This window comes from Cnephaeus nilssonii (assembly GCF_951640355.1).
Source record: "Cnephaeus nilssonii genome assembly, chromosome: 20".
In the NCBI taxonomy this organism is placed as follows: Eukaryota; Metazoa; Chordata; class Mammalia; order Chiroptera; family Vespertilionidae; genus Cnephaeus; species Cnephaeus nilssonii.
The window spans coordinates 13,281,424-13,305,644 of NC_137091.1; the positions used below are offsets into that span (position 1 = coordinate 13,281,424).

At 48.4% G+C, this 24,221-nt stretch overlaps 1 protein-coding gene across 2 annotated transcripts in view; it reads right to left on the reverse strand.

Annotated features, from left to right (window-relative positions):
• Nucleotides 1-24,221, reverse strand: part of CDH3 (cadherin 3) — a 41,773-nt gene that overhangs the window by 1,601 nt on the left and 15,951 nt on the right. Inside the window, exons 1-14 of one of the 2 annotated variants that reach the window (XM_079800539.1) lie at nt 22,124-22,948; nt 15,346-15,428; nt 14,302-14,427; nt 13,944-14,099; nt 13,707-13,851; nt 12,305-12,477; nt 11,536-11,664; nt 10,516-10,701; nt 9,206-9,447; nt 8,175-8,320; nt 7,144-7,368; nt 2,779-2,988; nt 2,011-2,141; nt 1,352-1,498 (exon numbers count right to left, since the gene is read on the reverse strand). In XM_079800539.1, coding sequence (XP_079656665.1) covers nt 1,352-1,498; nt 2,011-2,141; nt 2,779-2,988; nt 7,144-7,368; nt 8,175-8,320; nt 9,206-9,447; nt 10,516-10,701; nt 11,536-11,664; nt 12,305-12,477; nt 13,707-13,851; nt 13,944-14,099; nt 14,302-14,427; nt 15,346-15,428; nt 22,124-22,175 — 2,151 coding nt within the window. In that variant the 5' untranslated portion in view covers nt 22,176-22,948. Of the gene's footprint in view, nt 1-1,351; nt 1,499-2,010; nt 2,142-2,778; nt 2,989-7,143; nt 7,369-8,174; nt 8,321-9,205; nt 9,448-10,515; nt 10,702-11,535; nt 11,665-12,304; nt 12,478-13,706; nt 13,852-13,943; nt 14,100-14,301; nt 14,428-15,345; nt 15,429-22,123; nt 22,949-24,221 lie in introns of those variants that run through there. The other variant, XM_079800538.1, reaches the window with a different exon arrangement.

Genomic DNA, 24,221 nt, shown 5'->3' on the forward strand with positions numbered 1-24,221 from the left:
CTAGAATCCAACTTAATCTAACTGGAGGGAAAGGTTGCAGATATTTAGCTCCGAGGTATCTTCTCAAACCCACCACTCCAGGTATCTTTCCCCAGATGCTTTTGTTTTAGCACGGCACTCTCAAACATGCTCAGGTTACTTCCACAAAGCAAAAAGTGTAGCTGCCTTTTATGCAGAAGAGAAGACTGAGCCAGAAGGGGTCAAAAGCCAGGGAGGAGAGGTATCCTGACCGCCCCCGAACCCTTTGCCTACTGCTACTTCCTCGCACTCCCAAATCCATGCACCCATGCACCCATCCACCCACCCATCCATCCATCCACCCATCCACCTACCCATCCATGCATCCATCCGTCCACCCACCCATCCACCCATCCATCCACGCTCGCTCCATCCATCCATCCATCCATCCATCCATCCATCCACCCTTCCTATTAAAAACCTCCATTTACTGATTATTACGGAGGTCCCAGGCTCATATCATCTACTTCGTATGTACCTAGTTCAGTGGTTCTTACAACCCTGGGAGCCAAAAATATCAGAGCCTATAAAAACATGCCTGTGTCCCTGGCATCGATATTTTTCAAAATTCTTCAAATGTGTGACTAGAGTTAAGAACTGGAGGCACTCAGCTACTAGCAACAATAGCTAGCATTTCCTAACAAATGGGAGGTGCCCGGCCAGTGCTTCCCAAACTTAAATTACCTGGGAGTCTTTAAAACATCCCAACGCCCAGGTATTATCCAGGGCATTTAAATCACAACCTTGGGGGGTGGGGTGAGTCCAAGGCATCAGGTTTTGACATCCCCAGGAGACTGCAATGGGAGGGCAGCTTGGGAGCCACCGTGCTGGCACTGTTCCAGGTGCTTATGCATCCAATCCTTAAAGCAGCCTGTAACACACGTCCCAACCCCACTCCACACCAGGACCGCCTGGCACCTTTACGAATCCAAACCCAGGTTCTCTGGCTCCAGAGTTTTTTCCTAACAACCACTATAAAGGGTGGGGCAAAAGTAGGTTTACAGTTGTTCATATGGAAAACAATATAATTAATAAATAAGAATACAAGAATAAACTCGTGTACTCAAAACCGTAAACTGACTTTTGCCCCACCCTGTATTTGTTGAATAAATGAATAAATGATTCCTAATCCATTCTTTACCACTCTGCAAGCTAGGGTTTCACAAAGCAGGAAATAGAAGCCCAGGAGTTACTCAAAGGTGCCAGAGGTCACACAACTGGTTGGTGGTGAAGTCAGGATTTGAACCAAGAGCCAAGACTCTGGCCCATGCTCTTTCCCCTGTGCCACGGGAACCCGAGTATAGGGCTGCCCTAGGCTGGCCCCATGCCTCACCTCGGTGATGAAGTTGCCGATTTCATCGGGGTTGGCTGGTCGTTGACGGTACATGGGTGTGGGGATAAAGGCTGGCGCCACATCGTTGCGGAGAACAACCTTGGGCCGGGCCTCCAGACCCCGGTGGAGTTGGGTGATGTCATAGTCCTTCGAGAAAGGAGAGCATGAGATTGAGAAGGACTCCCCTGCTCCCCCACCATCTACATCTCACCCCACTTCGCTCCCAGTTGGATGTTCTGGTTCATGGGTAGGTCTTAGAAGACAGAAATGTCTGATTTCTGAAAGCCCTAGTCTCCACATCCCCTCTCTCATATTAAATGCAGGCTGAAGGTCACCTTGACCGGGGCCAGAGAGACTATAGCAATGGACCAGATACCCTCTCAGAAGAGGAGAGTTGGTGGTCGATCCTGCATGAAGATTAATGCTTTAGGCCAGGGGTGGGGAACGCCCAGTCATTTGGTCTGGCCCTGCCAAGGCGTTAGGGGTGAGTTAATTAAATGTCTGACCAGGCTATTTTTTTAAGTTGATAATTTTGTATGGTACGAGATGTTATCAATGTTAGGCGAAGGTCTGGTCAATGTAGCTAAGTAACATGGTTAGTTGGTTGACTTAACCACCCGGGCCAGTGGCCCCACACCCCAGGCCTCCCAATGCCCTACCTGGTCCTCCTCGCCACCCCCCTCTTCGCCATAGTAGAAGACGTTGTCACGGGTGTCGTCTTCTGGGAGCAGAAGGGGTTCCTTGACCTTCTGCTTCTTTCTCACCAGCAAGAGGAGCAGTACCAGGAGGACTGAAAGGGTGGGGAAGTGTGAATATTCACCCCCCCACACAACCACACAGGACCCCCAAATTCTCAGAGCCCCATCTAGTTTTAGACCTTTCCACTCAGTAGCCAGAGCTTAACACACTTCAGTCACTCCCTTGCACCTAAGAACACCTGTAACTCATCAAGGTGTACAGGATGTAGCCCTGGCCTGTTCCCATCCCTCCCTGGCAGCCCAGGTCTAGTCACAGTGGCCTCCTCCGAGTTCCTTAACTATACCCAGCGGGTCCCCATTCAGAACCTTCCTCTGGGCTTTCCGCCTGCCTGGAACACTCTCTATGCACATGCATGGCTCTCGCCCTTCAGGTCTCAGTCAAAGTCACCTCCTCCTGGCAGCACTGTGACTTCATCCCCATCTATAATTCTGTATCCATTTATTGTCAGCCTTCCCTTATTAACGGTGCGGGTCTTAGGGAAATTCTCCTTTGCAGGGATGGGACTCTTCTAGCTGATGTGACTTTCCTACTGACTGAATGACACTCCTGGAATTCAGAGTTTGAGGAAGAGACGGGCAATGCTGGTGGCCCTTAGTCCCCGGAGTTCAGTGTAGAACCAGGTTTTCGAACTACCCCATCTTTAGAGGGGGAAGGGCACCGGTACTCACACAGCAGAGCCAGGACGGCCCCCAGGATGGGGAGCAGGAGGAACCCCCCCTTCCAGGGTACGGGGCAGGTCTCCACGTGGCCGTGGCAGTCGCACACGGTGGCCTTGATCACTGCCAGCTGTTGCTTGTTGCCGCGGTCGGACAGAGAGAGGTGCACATCGTACGTGTCTTGCTTTAGGAACTTCTTCAGTGACAAGGCCACTGCGTCTCCTGGAGTGGGCAGATAATTTATTCACCTCGGGAAACCATGAATGGAACAGAGCGTATCATGATGGAGGTCTGAGGCAAGAGCCTCTGTATCTGGGTGACAAGGAAAAATATCCCAAAAGCACACTTTGAGCAAGTGTTAAAAATTGGTATCTGGCCCTGGCCAGTAGAGCTCAGTTGGGTGTCATCCCGTGTACCAAAAGGTTGCTGGTTCAATTCCTGGCCAAGGCACATGCCTGGGTTGAGGGCTCCATCTCCCACGGGGAGTGTGCAGGAGGCAGCCAGTCAATATTTCTGATGTTCGCTCTCATATGGAAGTTATTCTCTCTCTCTCTCTCTGAAAGTCAATAAAATATCTTTAAAAATTTTTTTATATATGGCCAAAGCCAAATTCACCGTCATGGTAAGGCTTATTGGGGCAGGAAAAAAAACAAACAACTTACATTAAAAAACACACACAATAATCACAGTATTTTTAAAATATGACGTTTTTTTTAAAAGTCTTGTCATGCAGAGCCAGTAATTTCTTAGCACCACTAGCTGCTAGACCAGCGGTCGCCAACCGGTGGTCCGCAGACCACTGGTGGTCCGTGAGGTCTGAAAGGTTGGCAATCGCTGTAGACTGTTCTTTGCCTCAAAAACAACACTGTTCTTCCCAGGAGATAGCTAACCTCATGCTTTCTTTCTTTCATCACCACCTGAGGATATTTTAAAAATTGATTTTGAGAGAGAGAGGAAGAAAGAGTAAGAGAAACATCGACGTGAAAAACGTTGACTGGTTGCCTCCATATGCACCCCGATCGGGGATTGAACATACAACCTAGGTATGTGCCCTGACTTGGAATTGAACCCACAACCTTTTGGTGTACAAGATGGTGCTCCAACCAACTGAGCCACCTGGCCAGGGCTAACCTAATATTTTAATAGTCATATTAACTGGCCACTTGTTTTCCTATTTGAAAGTTCACTACCAATTACTACTGCAGCATTTTGCTCTTGCAATAGTAAATACAACGTTTACACCCCAACTGTATAATAGCATATCAATACCCCAAGCACTGATATTCCCAAGTGAGCATCGGTTATTAATAAATTCAAATGCACACGACTTGGTGACATAACATGTCGTTAAGCAGATCAGAGAGGACGCTAACCTGTGTTATAACTGCACACAAGTCAGGGTTGCTGGAAATAAGGCTGCAATGGGCACTGAGCTAACTGGCCTTCAAAAGCCCAAGATGGGTGGCAGGCTAACCACAGGCAGAAGCTGAGCTCGGTGCAGCCTGCACAAGGGGCATCATTCTGGGGAGACCGTGGGGCAATCCTAGAGTGGGGAGAGAGGCTATGTTTGCAAGTGAGAAATACAGTCAGGGGCATCTCTGAAAAAAAGACCTTCAGTTTAGAGGCAAGTTTCTCAGGGAGAGAGCTACTTGTGTAGCTTGGGTGGGACTTAAGCTTGGGTGGGACTATGTTTCATCATGCAGGACTTCCCCAAGCATGACAGGTCCTCACCACTCAATGCCATAGTATTTCCCAATCATTGGGACAATAAGAAACAGCCCCACATTTCCAGCTCACCTGCCCTTAGGAGTGCTGGCCTATGTCAGCACTGACCTCCAGCCATTTTCAGTTCAAAGCCTCTGCACACTCACTGGGCCCCTCTTAGTAAAGGGGCCGGAAGGGAGAATCGCCCTGTGCCCATTCGGCAGTGGCAGGGTGAGTTCTGCAGGCTGACTGTCTGGTCTGCCGTGTAGAGAGGCCAACGTGGGATATTTCACAAACACCTCTATCCCCATGCTGTTCCCGGACACTGGAGGGCTGATTTCTCAGTTGATGGTGGTGGTGGTGCTGGTGGCCATGGTGATTAAATTGACACTATGTACTAAGCCCAACTCTAATCTTCACCTTAACTTGGAGGCAGGTATTGCTATCCCCCTTGTACAAATGCAGGAACTGAAGCTTAGGGAGGTCAAGTAACTAGCTTGAGGTCACACTGGGTCACATTTGAGTTAATTCCCCTGACAACGGGGACAAGATCGGGTCAAAAAACTAAATTAAAACCAAGAACCAGGTATTAATACTGTTATCAGGTGCTGGTAGCATTGGGCTTTGACCATAATGCACACACCTGACAGAGCCAGAGCTGACGTGTTGGGAAGTCGCGGTGATAAAAGCGGCCGTGGGCATCTACCGAGCACTGACGTGCCAGACAAGATGCTTTCCATGTGGTCACTTACTCAACCTCCATCGTAACAAGAGAAGCAGGTTCAGTGATTGGCACCATTTTACAGATAGGGGAAGTGAGGCTCAGTAACTCGCCCACAATCACAAAGTTAGTAAATGGAGGAGTCAGGTCTGGGACCAAGGCCTTGTGGCTCCAGAGTCCACACTCTCTAAACAACATGGTCAGGGAGGGGAAAATGTATTCTAGGCCACAAGGGGGTGACAGGAGACAAATTTGGGCTCCCCAAAGGAAAGGTGCTGGATATATACACCCAAATCACAGGAATCACAAAAATGAGCCAATGTGGGCGTCTGAAGCAGGTGGGCAGTCCTTTCTGCACTGGGATTAGCAGCAGTAATGGACCCTGGGCATCTGGTTTCATTGGAGCAGAAGGCAGAGCCTGAATGTACTCGTTCCCAGACACCAGAGGACCGATTTCTCTCCTGGGGAATCTTGGCCCCAAGAGGAGGAGGAGAACATTTTAAAAATATCCTTTTTTTCTTGATTTCAGAGAGGAGGGGAAGAGGGAAAGAGAGACAGGAACAACAACGATGAGAAAGAATCATTGACCCACGGCTGCCTCCTGCACACCCCACAAGACTGGGGATCGAGCCCACAACCTGGGCATGTGCCCTGACCGGGAATCAAACCATGACCTCCTGGTTCTTAGGTAGGCGCTCAACTGCTGAGCCATGCCGGCCAGGCAAGAAGAGAACATTTTACAGGAGAGTGATGCAGACCCTGGCCAGGGTGTTCAATTGGTTGAATGTTGTCTCAGACACCAAAAAGTTGATGGTTTGATTCTGGGTCAGGGTACATACCCAGGTTTTGGGTTTAATCCCTGATCAGGGTGCATACGGGAGGCAAATGATCGATGTTTCTCTCTCACGTTGATGTTTCTCTCTCTCTCTCTCTTTCCCTTTCCTTTTTTCTCTCTCTAAAAAAATAAAAATGCATTTTAAACAATACTGCAACCTTAAAAAAAAAAAAAAAGGGGGAAAGTGGTGCAATGTTTCTCCAGAGACCTGTTGGCACTTGAGGCTGGATCTACCTCCCTCATGCATGCTGGGTCATCACCCATTTAATACTAGTGAAGCCCCTCTCCAGGCCTGTGGCAAATAAAATACTACTGAAGGCCGAGAAGCTACAGGGGTGTCAGAAAGAGAAAGGACAGAGGCGGATGGGAGCAGGGTGGGGGGCCAGGGGCTCTGGCTTCAATCTTTATTGCTCACTCACTCTGGGCCCTTGGGCATGCTATTTAACCTCTCTGAGTCTCACTCTCATCTGTAACTAGGGAGAAAAAATACCACACAGGTGGTAGAAATATTAAATAAGGAAAAAGAGAAAAACCATCTTGCATATCACCAGGGTTCAATAAATGGGAGGCAGCAGAGGATTAGGGTAAATCAGACTGCCTGATTCAAACCCTGGTGCCATCAATTCTAGCCATAGAGCCTCTAGCAAGGTATTTAAACTTCTGTAAGCTTTGGCGTCTCCTCATCTGTAAAATGGGTATGCACACATGTGTATGTGGTAATAGTACCTTCTTCACAGGATTGTTGTGAGGATTTAAAAATCTAATCCACGTAAAGCATCTGAAGTGGTGTTTAGCACAGAGTAAGCATGCTCAGTGCACGTTAGCTGTTATCACGGCATTGGGACCCTGACTCACGTGACATGGAGAAAGTCATCCCCCCACCCCCCGGGCTTGTTTTTCCATCTACACAGGAAGGCAGTTGGGCTAGAATGGTCTGCAAGGCTCCTGTGGAATTCCAAAGGCTCCCGATAGGTAAATCATTAGCCTTGGATTGATGTCCTCGAGACCATTACCTCTATGGCCCATAAGATGCTCAGTGGGCATGTGCGCAGGGTCCTGGTACGGGGCAAACACACCCCGCAGAGCTGGCCCCTGCCTGCCACCGTCACTCAGTTACCTTTCTCATTGACCGTTGCCGTCCAGTAGATGTCCGAGTCCTGTGTGAGCTGGGCCTTGAAAGGGGAGGCGTGCGGGGACAGGTCCTTGTCCGTGATGTTCAGCACTTGGGGCACGGGGCTTTGGTTGCAGATGGTGATCTGACGGGGCTCAGGGACAGGGCCGTGGTCGTTGACGTCCACCAGTGTTAGCAGGAGGGTCCCCGTGCCAGTGGCGGGAGGGCTCCCTGTTCATAATGACACGTATGATCCTTTTCAGCATGTGCCCTTGGCTGGGTTGGTGAATCAATGTTAAGCTCCCCTATGACCTACCCAGTCAGCCTCAGGGAGGGGTCCTGTTACTGCCTGGCTGTAACCTCTGAAGACCCTCCCTCCATACACTAGCTTCACTGTAGATCAAACCAGGGATGGCAGATACAAGGCAATGAGCCAGCATTCTCATTTTGTGTCCGCAGCAGATATTACTAACTGACCATAGCACAGAATTGCAGCCACTTCATCCAGACAGCCATTAGCATTCTGTCACAAAGCAAAACCTACTGGCCACCTGTGGGCTAATGCAGCTTCCCTTCACAGACCTCTCACCTGCCCCCAGGCCTCCATTTTACTCACTATGTGTGTCAAACAGATGACAATCACATCATAACCCCCACCCTGCCATAGTGTGACATCACTCATCAAGCATGGCACTTCCAGGCAGCCCCTTTCAATTAACCCAGGGGACATGGACAGGCTAATTCAGGGCTTAGTGAACCACACACTTCGGCTTCAGGATATCTCCTAACTCAGGTTTTAGGAAAATCAGAACCATGGCCAGCCACCCAAGGACCAGTCTTTAAAACACTCCTCTGAAGGACCCCTTTGAACCCTCCAGGTTGGATTGCTAACACCCCCTTACACACACACACACACACACACACACACACACACACACACACACACACCATACTCCCTCTATGGAGGGGACATGCTGTGTTATGTGACCTGGGAAACCAAAGGTGCCCATGAGGAGGGGCTGGGAGGAAGCTCTCACCATCGTCCGTGGCCAAGACCATGACTTCGTAGATGTTGTTCCTCACAAACCGCTCATCCTCCCGGTCCAGGACTCCCGCAGCGGTGACCTGCCCACTGTCCGGGTCCATCGCCAGCCACCCTGCTGGGTCTCTCAGGATGTGGTAGCTGGAGTGGAAAAGTCGAGAAGAGTCACACACAGAATACTCAGAATTCTGGTGTCATCATTCAAAGCTTCCTCGTGCCAACTAGCAGACGGTGTCCTGGGACGCAGGGCTCCTGAGCAGGATCATGTGGAGAAGGCATCTTACCCCTAAATGGGAGCCTGAGCAGCAGGTGGGGGGCCAGCAAGGATATGTGAGAAGGAGCAAGAACTCCTGCCCCCTGAACCCCTGCCCAGAGTCTTTAGCCTTGGGGAGGGTGGGAAGAGGAGCGGGGAGATGTTCAAAATATTTCACAACCTTTACGGCAGTAAGAACAAATACTGGCCATAATAAACAGCCGTCCAGAAGGTTCAAAATACTTAACAATTTTTAGGGCAATGACAACAAATACTGGCCATAATAAATAACTGTCCAAAAGGTTCAAAATATTTCACAATCTTTACGGCAATAAGAACAAATACTGGCCATAATAAACAACTGTCCAGAAGATTTAAAATATTTCACAATCTTTATGGCAATGACAACAAATCCTGGCCATAATAAACAACTGTCCAGAAGGTTCAAAATATTTCAGTTGTTTTTTTAAAAAAATATATTTTTTATTGATTTCAGAGAGGGAGAGAGAAAAACATCAATGATGAGAGAGAATCATTGACTGGCTGCCTCCTGCACGCCCCACACTGGGGATCGAGCCCGCAACCTGGGCATGGGCCCCGACCAGGAATCGAACCATGACCTCCTGGTTCATAGGACGATGCTCAACCACTGAGCCGCGCCGGTCGGGCAAAATATTTCACAACCTTTATGGCAATGAGAACAAACACTGGCCATAAACAACGCCCAGAAGTCCCAGTGCATCGGGAGGAATGTGAGCCCAGCTGCTGCATACCTGACCCTCTGACTCCCCCTGTCCGGGTCCTGCGCAGTGTAGGTGCAGACCGGCTCCCCAGCAGAGATGTCCTCCTGGACCTCAACGACATTGGAGGGCGGGACGAACACGGGTGCCTCATTCACATCCTCCACGTGGACCACTACGGTGGCCGTGGAGGTCGGGAGCTTCACAACGAAGGGAGCCTCGTTGGTCACTTCAATGTACAGAGTGTGCTGGTTCTTGGCCTCAAAATCCAAGCCCTGAGAGGGAAGGAGGAGGACCTGAGCTGCCATTTTATGAGGAGGCCCCATGCAGAGCTGGGATGTCAGAAGGAAGGCCCCACCCCGCTGCCCCCTCCCTACCCATACAGCCACCTGCATTTCCTGAGGGGCATCTAGAGGGGCCTCTCAGACCACCCCACCGCCCCAAAGGCAACCAGACTGGTGAGCCCCAGAACTGGTTCCCAATGGGGTGGTGCCGCCCCCTGGCAGGCACTTCACAAAGTTGTGAAGGCATTTCTCTCGGTCATGACTGGGGATACCACTGGTATTTACAGGCTGGGGCAGGGACACAAAGAACTGTCCCATATCCATGTGACTTGACAACATTCCGCTGGACATTTGTGTATCCATGGGTGTGAAAAATCTGTTTACAATTGCAATCTAGAACATGTTTTACGTAAAAAACCCCTTTTGGTGTGGTTTTAATATATACTGAATTTTCTAGGAATGGAACTTCTGAGGGGGAATTGTAATTTGATTTGTTCAAGCCTTTCCCAAGAGTTGTTTATTTGTTGTTCTGGGGAAAAACATTAATACCACTTGCGTTGTGAGCTGCTTGAATGAGCCAGTATTCACTACATTTGAATGATTCTACAGAGATACAAAAGAAATCAAAGGAAGATCAGTCCCATCTTCCTAAAGCATCAATTTTATTTACGTAGTAGTTAAGATACCTTACTAAGTAATTCAGAACGTTTTACTATCCAATCACCGAGATGTGGATTAAGTACGAAATTAGCAAGAATTCCAGTAAGACAGAGGCCCTCCGTGTGCGGACTGACTGAGGACAGCCCATGGGCACTGGGAACTGAGTGGAGGGGCTCCACGGATCCGCTTTGATTTGATTGGGTCCCTGGTTAAGATTTAGTATGAAAGGAATTCCCCCACAGAAAAGGGATGGGAAAGTGTCGGAGGCCACTGGCCTGGTGCGCACTCTGACGGACGAACGAATGGTCCAAGGCACCTGTCCCAAGGCAGGTGTTACCTCGAAGCTGCAGACCTGACCGTCCCAGGTGTGGCCCTCGTCTAAAGCCCAAACGGACTCACCTTCTTGGTTGTCAGGATACCCTGGTTGCTCTCGGGGTGGGTGGTGATGGTAAAATGGTCCCCACTGTCACCTTCCAAGATGCGGTAGGTGGCACGCCATGCCGATGAGTTGGGGGCGTCTAGATCAGTCACGGTCAGCCTCTGTACCTCGTGGCCCACTGCGTTCTCGGGCACATGAGCCTCATACTGTCAGTGGGAAGTACAGCAGTCAGACAGGCTGTTCCATTCGTCTCCTGCTGTGAATCCTCCATCCAGCTCTAGGGAGGCCTCATGCCTCTTACCCTTTCACCCGACTCAGTCACCAGGGTTTCGGGGCACACAGAGGCAGTATGCCCCGAGAGCCGGCCTCCCAGCTGCTGGGACAGACTACAGCAACCTCGGGCCTGCTTTCCCTATACCCAGGGGCCTGATACTCCAGGAATCTCACTGGTCTGGGTGCCCAACCCCCTCCTAGTTGAGATCAGGAAGGCATAAGTGCTCTGGGGCAGGGACCGGGTTCTTTTTTGGAAGTTCTAGAACAGATGAACTGCTCAGGACACATTTTAATCAGCCTTAAGTAATGTTAGCAGCCAAAGCTGCCTCAAGATAGAAGGGGGTTAGGTGTTGTCTCGACTGGCCCCGAGTTCTGTCACTGGAATGTACAAGCATTCACTGTGTGGGCAGGTAAATTAGAAGTTTTCTTATCATCAAAGATTTTTTATACACCAGGGGTTGTGTTACACAGATTATTTCACTTAAAACTCAGAACAATGCAGCGGGTATTATCATGATCCCCATTTCTCAGATTAGGAAATGGAGCACAGAGAGGTTAGGGAGTTTGCCTGAGGTCACACTGCTCCTCGGTGGTGGGGCTGGAATTGAAGCAACATAAGCTGGTTCTGGAGTTTCATTAGAAAGGAAACCCCTCGTCCTTCATTTCTGATGCGGGAAGGAAGGAAGGAAGGAAGGAAGGAAGGAAGGAAGGAAGGAAGGAAGGAAGGAAGGAAGGAAGGAAGGAAGGAAGGAAGGAAGGGGCATTACCTTCTGGGGATCAAACACGGGAGCGTTGTCATTGGCGTCGAGGACTTCCACGATGGCCACTGCCGTGGTGGTGGAGCCTTCGCCGTCCAGGTCGGTAGCCTGGACGGTCAGTGTGTACGTAGGGACTTTCTGGGGAGGAGAGGAGAGTGGAGGCCCCTGAGAGTGCAGCATTCGGAGAAGGTGGAGGGCGGCAGAATGTTTCTCCCTCTCACAGTGTTCTCTTGACTCCTCGACCCACCGCCCAAAAGAAGAGAAGCAAAGGGTGGAAGGGGAGGGAAACTGGCCCATACAAACAGCGTCCCGGGGCCTGTCGGGGGCTGAAGCCTGGGCTTTGACCCCTGACCCTGGGCAGATGCAGAATGAGAGCTTTGAGCAGGGATTTGGTCAGAGGAATTAATTAGGAAACAGGAGGCAACTCCAGTATCCGAGGAGCTAATTCTACTTTGTGGTCCACAGGGGACAAATCTGGGCCATGTGCACGCTAAGTGAGCCGTTCCGAGAGGAAATGAGAAAACCTACGGAAAATATCAAATGTCTGCATTTTATAGCTGCCTCCTCAGCCTCAACAAGATGGTTTGGCGGCATGCCATTGGCCCAATGAGCGGAGGGACACCAGCATGGGAACGGAGCAGCAACCACTGCCAGCTGACGCGGGTCCCCACTGCTCCATCGTGGGCTTTGGGGGCAGGGCCGGAGGCTCCTGCTCCGAGCGCCGGGCCCTGGCCTGGACAGACCTGGGCAGGCAGCACGCTGCCTCGGGGCCACTCACCTCCCGGTCCAGGCCACTGGAGATGACGCCGATGGTGCCTGTGCTCCGGTGGATGGTGAACATGTTGGGAGGGTCCTTTGGCTCCTGGCTATGAATGGCGTAAGCAACCACCCCATTGTAGGTGTTGATGGCATCGTCCTCGTCCGTGGCTGTCACCTGCATCACAGATGTGCCTGGAGGGCAGAAAGGAGGAATGAGCCCCCTCCTGCTCAGCGGCTTAGACCCACAGTCCACTTTCTGACAGAGACCGCTAACGGGCGCCCATTTTCCACTCTCCCCTTCTCCTCCCGCCCTTCTTACTTAAGAGACAAAATCCTCCGTAATCTCTTTCGGCTGGGCACAGGCTGACCTGGAACAAAGACTATTTCCCATCCCTTCTTCAGCTAGCTGTGACCACAACTCTAAATTCTGACAAATGGGATTTACAGCTTTGGGGGGCGTGCTTTTCCGAGTTTGGGTTTATTCTTCCCACCCTTCCCCTTGTCCCAGGTAGAATGGCTGGAGCTCCAGCAGCGACCTTGAGACAACCTTGGGAACCATGCCAAAACCGCAGAGCAGAGAGAGCGGAGTCTAGGTCTCCAACTGGACAACACCATTCCAGACTGAGCTGACCACCTGTAGGCTTCCTAAATATAAGGGGGGAGCCTCCATCTTGTTTAAGGTACTGCATTTCTTTTGGGAATTTCTGTTATTGGCAGTCTAACCAATTTATACTTCTCTGTATTGTCCACAATTCGGAGAGGAAGGAAGAGGAACCCTTCCCAGCAGGACCCGTCTTTGAGCACTAATATGTACCTATTTTTCTAGTTCGCTGCTGGCCTCTCCCACACTCTTCTCCAGCCCTGGGAATTTATTTTTCCCACAGCATAAACCATGCTCCAGTACCTCCTGGCCTCTACTGCTTTTCTGCTGCTGCTATTCACAGCAGACCCTCGTGTCAGGTGCCTCATATTACGTAAGTTGGGTGTATTATCTCTAATCTTCAGAATCCTCTAAGGTTGATATTATTGCCATTTGCAGATGTGAGGATTAAGGCTCAGAGGTCAAGAACTTGCCGAGGGTCACAGCAGGTAAAGAGGCAAAATCAAGATTCAAATCTAGTCATTGTAGCTCCAAAGCTAGTGGTTCCTAAACCTGGTTGATCATCTGAGGCTTCTGGGAAATTTTCATATATATACAGATTCCAGAGCTCTAGTCTAGGATCACTCTTACTCAGGGACCTTGGGATGGAGTAGGAGAATCTGGATTTTAAAGAAGATCCCAGGTGATCTGTTGCACAGCCAAGGAAGTCAGAGGTAGAGAGTCCTTCCAACCTTTAGGGTCTGAGCTGATCTCCAGATGGTACCATAAGTTGACCCAAGGCCATAGGCCTCTATAGCTATCCCCTCCCCAATCCTCTTACCGGGCAGTGCCCCCTCCAAGACACTCCCTCTGAAGACATCCTGGGTGAACTTGGGCTTGTGGTCATTCTGGTCTGTCACGATGATGGAGATGTTCATGGGCTCTTCCACGGAGGCACCGTTCTCTGACACAGCGTGGCCAAAGAGCTGCGGGTGCACAGGTCTGGGGTCAGCCTGGCGCCGCCCTTCCCACCAGGCCCTGGGGCCCTGCTTCTCACTGGATGCTAAAGGTTACTTGCCTCATACTTGGCAATCTTCTCCCGGTCCAATGGCTTATTCAGTAACAACCAGCCTGTTTCCTTCTCTATGGTGAAGATACCCTCAGGGGGACTGTCTGCCCCAGGCCCTGTGATGCTGTAGAAAATCTTGGTGCCTCTGTCCTTACTAGATTTGAGCTGGAAGCAAAATAAAAAATGGCAGCTGACAAAGTGACCAATATCTCATGAGCGAAGAGGCACGGCCTTATCAGAAACTGGTGCCACGAGAGAGGCTTTCCTCTGTAGGCCCCAGTGCTCAGTACCAAGAAACCTCTATTTAGGCCTTTAGGTGAGGGTCCCTGCAGCCACCAGTGACTCCCAGGGAGAAGCACAGTCATACCTGATTCAGCCTCTGAGGGAAGGGACCCTTGCCATTCTCAGGGACAGACAGCGGCGGGAACACCCACTCTCTCTTGCGTCTTCGTAAGATACGTTTGGATGGGGAGAGCCTCAGAGCCTTACTTTCCTGTAAGGAGAGAAGACCCCTTAACCTAGATATGCAAACAGCTGGAACGCACCCACCATCCTCACCTACAGGAGTTAAGGGTCAGAAGGCAGACCTGGATGGGTCTACTGCACAAGAAAAATTGGAACAATCTAAGGTCCAGAGGACCAAGGGAAAACTCTACAGCACATACATCTAGGGGAGTACTATGCAGCTCTAAAAATGAGGAGTGAGGAAGCTCTCTAGGTGCTGACATGGAAAGACCTTTGATATGTACTGTTGAGTGCAAAGAACAAGGTAGAGAACAGTTTAGCATTTTATTTAACAAACACATAGTGCTTAGCAGATGCCAGGCACTGTTCCATCTTTTGTGTAAAAAGGTAGGAAAATAAGACCATACCTTCATATTTGCTTATTTATAGACAAAGTCTGGGGGAACACAGAAGAAACTAATAATGGTGATTATCTGTGGGAAGGGGGTGGAGAGGGCATTAGGCAGATGGAGAGAAATAAGGTAATTCATTGCATAATTTTAAATATATGTATTTTTTATTTTTGAACCATGTATATATTAGCCATTCAAAAAAACTAATTAAAAGAAACAATGTGTGACCAAGTGCCTCATGTCCATCTTCCCAGGGGCTCATGGGATTGGCAGTTCTGTGTGGGAATTGCCTTCCCTTGGGGTTTACCCAGATGATATGGGAAAGAAAAGAGAGGTGAGAAAAAGAATCCAAGGTTACAAGAGCATTGGACCATTACTCACAAGGCAGCTCTCTGCCGCCCCTACTGGGCAGCTGCAAGCACTACACTGTGACAATTGGGCTAACACTGCCTCCTCTGAAGGGACAAGGTGGCTCACAATAGCAATCTGCACATGCACAAAGTATTATCTCACCCACTCTCCACCTACACACACGGGTGGACATGGTGTTTTACCTGGACTGTTGTGTCGTTCAGTGCAGTGAAATCGTGATCAGTGCTAAGCAGGGCCGACTCTTGCCCAGGGCAGCCCATGAAAACTGGGGAGAAGAGAGAAAGAGAGTATTAGGAAGGAGGGGCTTCTGGAAGCTACCCCAGAGAAACTACAGCAGACAGCAGCTCCTTGATTGGATCAAGGCATGTTCCACTGCAGGTGGAGGCTCGGCTTACCTCCTCTGAGCAGCAATGTGACCAAAGACGAGTTTCAGATGGGGCTTCCAAGTTTGGTCTCTAAAGGGAGGGCCACTTTGCGGTCAGTTTGTAAGCCAAACCCCTTTCTTCATTCATGAGGCCAGAAAACCAAGATCACAGACATTGAGTGACATTAGTACCCAGTGGCCTCATGAGACATAGGGGATGGGGAGGGGGGCAAGGTCACAGCTGGAGGCAGAAGGTTTTCATGCACTATGCATCCGGCTACATCATCGCTCACACAGCTTGCTCTAGACCGGTGGTCGGCAAATTGCGGCTCGCGAGCCACATGCGGCTCTCTGGCCCCTTGAGTGTGGCTCTTCCACAAAATACCACGTGAGGGCGCGCACGTACAGTGTGACTGAAACTTCGTGGCCCATGCGCAGAAGTCGGTTTTCAGCCTGGGCGAGTCTATTTTGAAGAAGTGGCGTTAGAACACTCAAGGGACCAAAGAGCCGCATGTGGCTCGCGAGCCGCGGTTTGCCGACCACGGCTCTAGACCATCAGTCGCCATCCTTTCGGACCTCACGGACCACCAGTGGTCCACGGGCCACCGGTTGGCGACTGCTGCTCTAGACAACCTCAGCTTGTCACACTCCTGGATCCCTCCTGCTTGGCCACCCTTTAAATAAGCATTGTGAGTTAATAACTATCATTCACCAAGCCAGAGACTGGGCCCATTTTATCCTTACATCTACCCCACCAAGGTAGGTGTTAGCCTCTTTGCAAAGGTAAGAAAACTGAGGTTCAGAAGCCAGGTCAGCCTGACCCTAAAGCATACGCTAAATATTACTCACAACCAATGTTCTTACACGCTATTCCTGTGGTCAAATCAGGGAACCTGCTGGAGGCCACACTTGGGCCCATTAGCACCAGGCTCTGGCCCGGTGGTTCCCTTTGTGCTGGCCCAGACCCCAGCGCTCATCGTTTCACCGGGCTGCAGCACAGCCAGGACCTCGGGACAGTGCTGTGCCATGGAAATGTCAGGGTGAGGCCTTCCAACTGTCCCTTTTTGAAGAATTGTCCTTTAGGCTCAGTTGATGATGATGGTGATTGTTTTTATTTTAAATCCTTCTTTAGTATAAGAAAGGGTAACAGATGAGTTTTTTTTGTAAAGTACAAAAGTAATGTGAACATGACAAAGTATTCAAGGAGTTTAATATAAAAAAGTCAAATTCCAAAGGATTAATATCCAGAAAATATAAAGAACTCCTTAAAAACTCAACAACAAAACAACCCAAGTTGTTCTGGGGGCAGGCAAAAAACTTGAAAGGACATTTCTCCAAAGACAATATACAAGGAAGGGCCAATAAGCATATAAAAGATACTCAATATCATTAGTCATTAGGAAAGAGCAAATCAAAATCACAATGAGGTACCATTTCACACCCACTAGGATGGCTATTTTCTAAAAAACCCACATGGGCCCTGGCCGGTGTGGCTTAGTTGGCAGAGCTGTTGTCCTTTGCATATGCCTGAGTTTGCGACCTCATCCCCAGTAGGGGACATACAGGAGGCAGGGTAGGTCAGTTGGTTCAAGCATCGTCCAATTCCCTAAGGTTGTAGGTTCGGTTCGATCTCTGGTTAGAGCACATACAAAGAATCAACCAATAAATGCATAAATAAGTGGAACAACAAATCTATGTCTTTCCCCCCCCCCCCTCTCTCTCTAAAAATCAACACAAATGTGTAACACCCCCGCCCCTCAAATGGAAGATAGTAAGTGTTGGCAAGATGTATATAAATTGGAACCCACATGCATTGGGAATGTGAAATAGTGGTTCCTCAAAAGGTAAACATAGGCCCTAACCGGTTTGGCTCAGTGGATGGAGCGTGGGCCTGCGGAGTCAAGGGTCCCAGGTTCAATTCCAGTCAAGGGCATGTACCTTGGCTGCGAGCACATACCCAGTAGGGAGTGTGTAGGGTTTCTCTCTCATCGATGTTTCTAACTCTCTATCCCCCTCCCTTCCTCTCTGTAAAAAATCAATAAAATATATATATTAAAAAAGGTAAACATAGAATTACCACATGATCCAGCAATTTCATTTCTAGGTGCATACCCAAAAGAATTGTGGGAATTCAAACAGATATTCATATATAAATTTTCATAGAAAAATTATTCATAGTAGCAAAAAGATAGAAATAATCCAACTGTCCATCAGAGATGAACAAAATGTGGTTTATACACACAATGGAATATTATTCAGCCTTTAAAAGGAATAAAGTTCTGATACACACTACCATATAAATGAACCTTGAAAACATCATGCTAAGTAAAATAAGCCAGTCGCAAAAGGACAAATACTGTACGATTCTGCTTACATGAGGTACTTAGGATATAAAGTTTCTGTTTGGGAAGATGAAAAAAGTTCTGGAGATGGAAAACGGTGATGGTTGCACAACATTATGAATGTACTTAATATCACTGAATTGTTTTCTTTAAAATGGTTTTTTAAGTGGTCAATTTTTGTGCAAATTTTAGCTCAATGGGAAAGTGGAAGTCCGACATGAGAGTGTAAAATGGGACAGTCATTTTGGGAAACTGTTGGTCAGTATTTACTGAAGCTAAATATACACATTCCCCAAGACCCAGCAATTCACTTTGAGATATAGATTCAACAAAAACACATTGACTGAGCTGGTCCGGAGGTAGTGAGTTATCACAATTGATTGTACACAGTCAGTTACAGATTGAAGTCCTCCTTCTATATGCCTCCCTTCTCACTACTGCATTTGACTAGCCAAAAAAACAAACAAACAAACAAACAAAAAACAACACATTGACCAAAAGACATGTATTATAATGTTCACAGCAGCACTGTTTATAATAGCTAAAAACTGGAAACAGCCCAAACGTCCATCAAGGTAGAATGGCTAGAAACATCATGGTCTATTCACATACTGAAATGAATCAACTATAAGGACATTCTGGATGAATCTTACAAACATATGGTTCCCTAATAGAAACCAGATTGAACAGAGAACATATGCATGATCCCATTAGCCTGAAGTTCAAAAACAGGCAAAACTAACCTAGGTGAAGGAAGTTACTAACATACTGGCCATAATTTGGGGAGAGGGGTTAGTGATGGAAGAGTGTCAAGGGGGACTTAAAAGCACACAGAGCTGCCTTCAGCTCCCGAGCCCAGAGCCGGCTCCCCAGAGCGCACACACAGAGGCAGGACCCGCTGTGGGAAGGCTGGAATGTGCCCACGTGAAAGAGAAGATTGCTTAGAAACCAGCCCTGCCTCCTTGACGACATTCCCACTGAGGAGTCACAGGCTGTGACATGCCTGGCCAGTGGGAGGAAGAGGAAGACAGATGAGGCCTGATTCAGCTCCAGAGGGCCCCGGGGGCACAAGATCCCCAGGGAGAACCTGCCCTTTCCCTCCAGCACAGCTTTGTAGTCTCATCTGGAGTTATTTTTTGCTCTGCTTTAGGGCTAAAAGGACCAGGAATGACATGTGGCAAAGGTTACGTCATCTTTCATATAGGGCAAGAGTTAAACGATCTAGCCCTGGCCAGGTAGCTCAGTTGGTTAAGAACATCATCCAAGGTTGCAGGTTTGATCCCTACTCAAGAAGCAACCAATGAATGCATAAGTAAGTAGAACAACAAATCAATGTCTGTCTGTCTGTCTGTCTCTTTCTCAGTAAATAAATAAATAAAATTTTAAAAAGAGTTAGCCCTAGCTGGTTTGGCTCAGGAGATACAATGTCAGCCTGCGGACCAAAGCGTCCCAGGTTCGATTTTGGTGAAGGGCACATACCTTGGTTGCAGGCTCCTCCCTGGCCCGGCCCCGTGCAGGAGGCAACCAATTAATGTGTGTTTCTCTCTGCCTTTCCCTCTCTCTTCCATTCTCCCTAAAAAATCAATGGAAAAATATCCTCAGGTGAGGATTAACAACAAAATAAAAGAGTTAAATAACCTATGGGGTACTAACTCCATTCATTATTAATCAACTATGCAAAATGATATTTATAGTAGTCTTTAAGTTATCTAGGGAAGGACTTATACTATGAAGTAAGAAAAGTAAGCAGAATGTAGAACTGCACATACAGTATTTGTAATTAGGCACAGAAAAAAAAAAAAAAAGACTGGAAGGAAGTCTACCTTCCCAATGATTAGGGTTATCAGAAATTTACTTTCTTGCCAGTGGAGTGACTCAGTTGGTTGAGCATCAAAAAGTTGCTGGTTTGATTTCAGGTCAGGCACATACCTGGGTTGCAGGTTTGGTTCCTGGTTAGGGCATATGCAGATTAATATTTCTCTCTCTGCATGTCCTCAGTTGAGGATTTTTTTTTTAAAAAATTACTTTCTTCTTCTTTTTTTAAAAATATATTTTATTGATTTCAGAGAAGAAGGGAGTGGGGGAGAGAGATAGAAGCATCAATGATGAGAATCATCGACCAGCTGCCTCCTGCACGCCCCCCACTGGGGGATCGAGCCCGCAACCCAGGCACGTGCCCTTGGCGGGAATCGAACCTGGGACCCTTCAGTCTGAAAGCCGACGCTTTATCCATTGAGCCAAACCAGCTAGGGCTCTTCTTTTTTTATATGTTCAAGTTTTCTCTTAACATGACTCTCTTAACAGGAATCATGTCTCCCCAAAAACTCGTATGTTGAGGTCCTAACCCCCAGTATTTCAGGATGTGACTGTTTTTTGGAGACAGGGCCTTTAAAGAGGTGATAAATTAAAATGAGGTCATAGATGCCCTAATCGGTTTGGCTCAGTGGATAGAGCGTTGGCCTTCGGACTCAAGGGTCCCAGGTTCGATTCCGGTCAAGGGCATGTACCTTGGTTGTGGGCACATCCCCAGTAGGAGGTGTGCAGGAGGCAGCTCATCGATGTTTCTCTCTCATCAATGTTTCTAACTCTCTATCCCTCTCCCTTCCTCTCTGTAAAAAAATCAATAAAATATACATATATTTAAAATAAAATGAAGTCATCGGGTGGGTCCTAACCCAGCATGGACTAAGGGGCTTAAACAACAAAATTTTATTTTCTCATAATTCTGGAGGCCGGAAGTCTGAGACGAAGGTGTCAGCAGGGTTGGTTTCTTTTGAGGCCTCTCTCTCCTTGGCTGCTAAATGGCTGTCTCCTCCCTGTGTCTTTACCTCGTCTTCCCTCTGTGACTGCCAGTGTCCAAATGTCCTCCTCTTCTAAGGACACCATAACCTTTCCTCAGCTTTCTAGCAAACCAACCAACCAAGGACTCATTATAATAGCAAAAGTCCAGAAAACATAAATGTCCATCAACAAGAGGTTAACTCTGGGTGATGATACCATTTATACAAGAGAACAAGATGTAGCCATAAAAACTATAAAAGACGAGGACGCTGCTGTGTCTTGATCTGGGAAGATCTCTAAGACATATCGTTAATTAAAAAAGAAAAAATATATAGAACAACGCAGTCTCTACAAAATGCCTACATGTGTATTTTTAAGTTGTATTTGAAAAATATCTCTGGGGGGGTAACTTGAAAAACTGGGCTTAAAACAGTCCTCTTCCTAAGGGAAGGTCTTCAGCTAGCAGAGGGCTGGCCAGATCAGCCTGTCAGCGATTTCCCTTCATGAGAGACTCAATGAGCCCTCCAACCCTCCCCAACAGGTTTCCCAGCAGGAGGCTTAATGGAGCGACTCCCCTTATTACTCAGAAGCCTGAATCCTCCACACTCTCAAAGCTGCCAGGAACCAGAAACCCTCTTTCTGCTATCTTCAAGATCTGCCCCCCAGGAACGTGAACACGCTTCACTGCTGTTTGCCAGCACATTTCCATCATTCTTATGGTTCCAAATATTTATAGCACAGTATCTGCGCTGTCCATCTATTCTCCGAGGGGACAGCGCCTACTACCAGGAAGCCAAGAGTGATTGTGCCAACTGTACATGCCTCCCACTCAGGCCGCTTATTCCAGTTGCATCAGAGGGCCTGGCCCCGCCAGCTGCAACCCGCATTCAGCCGGAGGCAGAATACAGCCAAGGGCCTGAGCCAGGCAGGCAGAAACACGCTTCAAAGGCCTGAGACACTCAGCTAAGGGTTTTCCTATCCAAAATCCTCAAAAACTAACCTGCAAGGTGGATATTACACCTCCTCCCCCTCTTCCTGAAAACTCAGGAAACCAGAGGCTGCCTGGGATTGAAGTGCTGCAAAAGCAGTTTCAGACGGGTAAGCATGCAAGGCCCCACCACCAAGCAGCAGCAGGACCAGATTTCAAATCCTAGAGGCAGGGCAGCGATGAAGAACGTGGGATTTGGAGACTGAAAGGCTTCGGTTCAAATCCATATTGTATGAGCACATGGAAGCTGTCCTCCTCTGGAAAATAGGAAAAATCATAGCTATCTCATAAACTTAGCAGGATTAAAGGGGATGTTTCACACAGCACTGAGCACTGTGACTAGCCCAGAGTAAGCCTTTAAAAGGTACCTTTCGCCTACTCACAATTAACCTAGGCTTCAGACTCCAAGTCTGGGCCTGCCTCTACATCACAGAAAGACCATCTCTCCAAGTGGGTAGGGGCTTAGCTATAGCCAAATGCCTTACCTGAGGGATGAAGCACTGAAGGGAGGAGGAGATACACGGGACCAAAGAGCATAAAAGGGAGCTGGCTCAGTCTGCATCTGGAGAGGACTGTTTTTTAGGAGTGCTCTGGGCTAACTGGGGGAGGTAGAGGGTAGAGATCTCAGGGACAAGCTGACCTGCCCACGGAAGCTTGCTGAGACAACTGTAGGAATATGAGTTTTCTCTGTAAGCCATGAGTCACAAAGAGACCGGTAAACAGTAAGCTGTGGGGCAAAATCATTACAACTTCCTCCCAGATGCTTCCTGGCACCAGTGGCTTGCAACACTGGTTCAAAATGAAATTGATCTGAAACCAGGTCTCGTAATCACTCATCCACCTTCCAACAGCCGGTGAAGTGAAGTAAGCAGATGTATTTCCTGTTCCTGACTGCAGCCTACCTCCACAAGGCCACAAACCTCGGCCAAGTCATGAAGGCATGAATGGGCTTGTGTCAAACTCTGCTTGGGGCAAGCTGGTGAGTGCTGATGAGCACATGGGGCAACAGTTCAGATCTTCAGACTGGGAAACAGAGGCCTACTCTCCACACGCATCCGGTGCGGTAAACAAAGTCAGCAGACTGCTTCAGATTCAGTTTCTCCCACAGGAATTCTGAATCACCAAGTCAATGAACCTGATGAAAAGGTAGATATAAATTGATAGCTCTCAGCACTGAGCCGAAATACACAATTCCTAGAATACTGTTGAGGAAGGGAGTTGATAACCTGAGACTGCTTCTAGAGAAATTAATTTATAAAAAACCAGAGTTCTATGTATCTGCACTGGATCGGAAGACATCTAATGGAACCAGGAGTCCCTGGCCTGTGCTCCAAGCTCCTCTCTAAAGATCGCCCCTGCCAAGCCTGACCTCAGATCCTGAAATGGCACCCCTATAAAACTTGGGCAAGAAGAGTCAAGTCCTTGGGATACTAGAGCTATTGCAAAAAGAAAGCGTTTTATTTATTTATTATTTTAAATTTATTTTTAGAGAGGGGGGGGAAGCAGAGAAAGATCGATGTGTTGTTCCACCCACTCACGCACCATTGGTTGATTCTTATATGTGCCCTGACTGGGGATCGAACCTGTAACCTTAGTGTATCAGCACAATGCTCTGACTGACTGAGCCACCTGGCCAGGGCAAGAAATATTTTTAAATAGACTTGTAAGAACGGATGGATATTGGGCTGAGATGGCATTCCAGGCCTGGGTCAGACTGGAATTGCCTGGGGCACCTCCAAACTCTCAGGGGAACACCCCTGAAGGTGAGGAGCTTGTCCTCTCAGCCATGACATGGAGGTACTATAGAGCCCCAATATCCATTCTGACTGAATGAATGCCTTGGGCAAAATATAAGCGATAATACCCATCTCCTAAGCTCACTGGGAGGATTAAGCGGAATGATGTTCACACAGCACTGAGCACTGTGTCCAGCCCAGGGCCAGCCCTGTGTCATCTTTTCCTCAGGAACCCTGACTGATACAGTGTCCCTTCTGAAATAGCAGAGTGCATTCGGGTCTGGAAGAGAAACCTTTCATTTGCAATTGAACCTGGGAGCTGGAGGTAGTATTCCTCTCCCTGCTTGTTATCTGGCCTACTTTATAATTCCTGAATAACTCATAATTGGTACTTATTGCCAACTAGAGGCCCGATGCACGAAATTCGTGCAAGAGTAGGCCTTCCTTCCCCGGCTGCCGGCACCAGCTTCCCTCTGGCATCCGGACCTGGGCTTCCCACCCGGGCTTCCCTCACACCGTTGTTCAGAAGGTCAAATTAGCATATCACGCTTTTATTATTATAGATAAGCCATTGCAGAGTCTCCAGTAAATGATAATGTATTATGAAACTGAAAATATTTGCTTATACTGCTCTAAGTGAGAAGTCTTTTTTTTTCATTTACTTTTTAAAATCTTTATTGTTTAAAGTATTATATATATCCCCTCCCCCCACCCCACTGACCCCCTCCAACCTGCCCCAGGTCAAGGGTACGTGCCTGGGTTGTGGGATAGATCCTTGCTAGGAGGTATTCAGGAGGCAGCAGATCAATGTTGCGCTCTCACATGGATGTTTCTCTCTCTCTCCTCT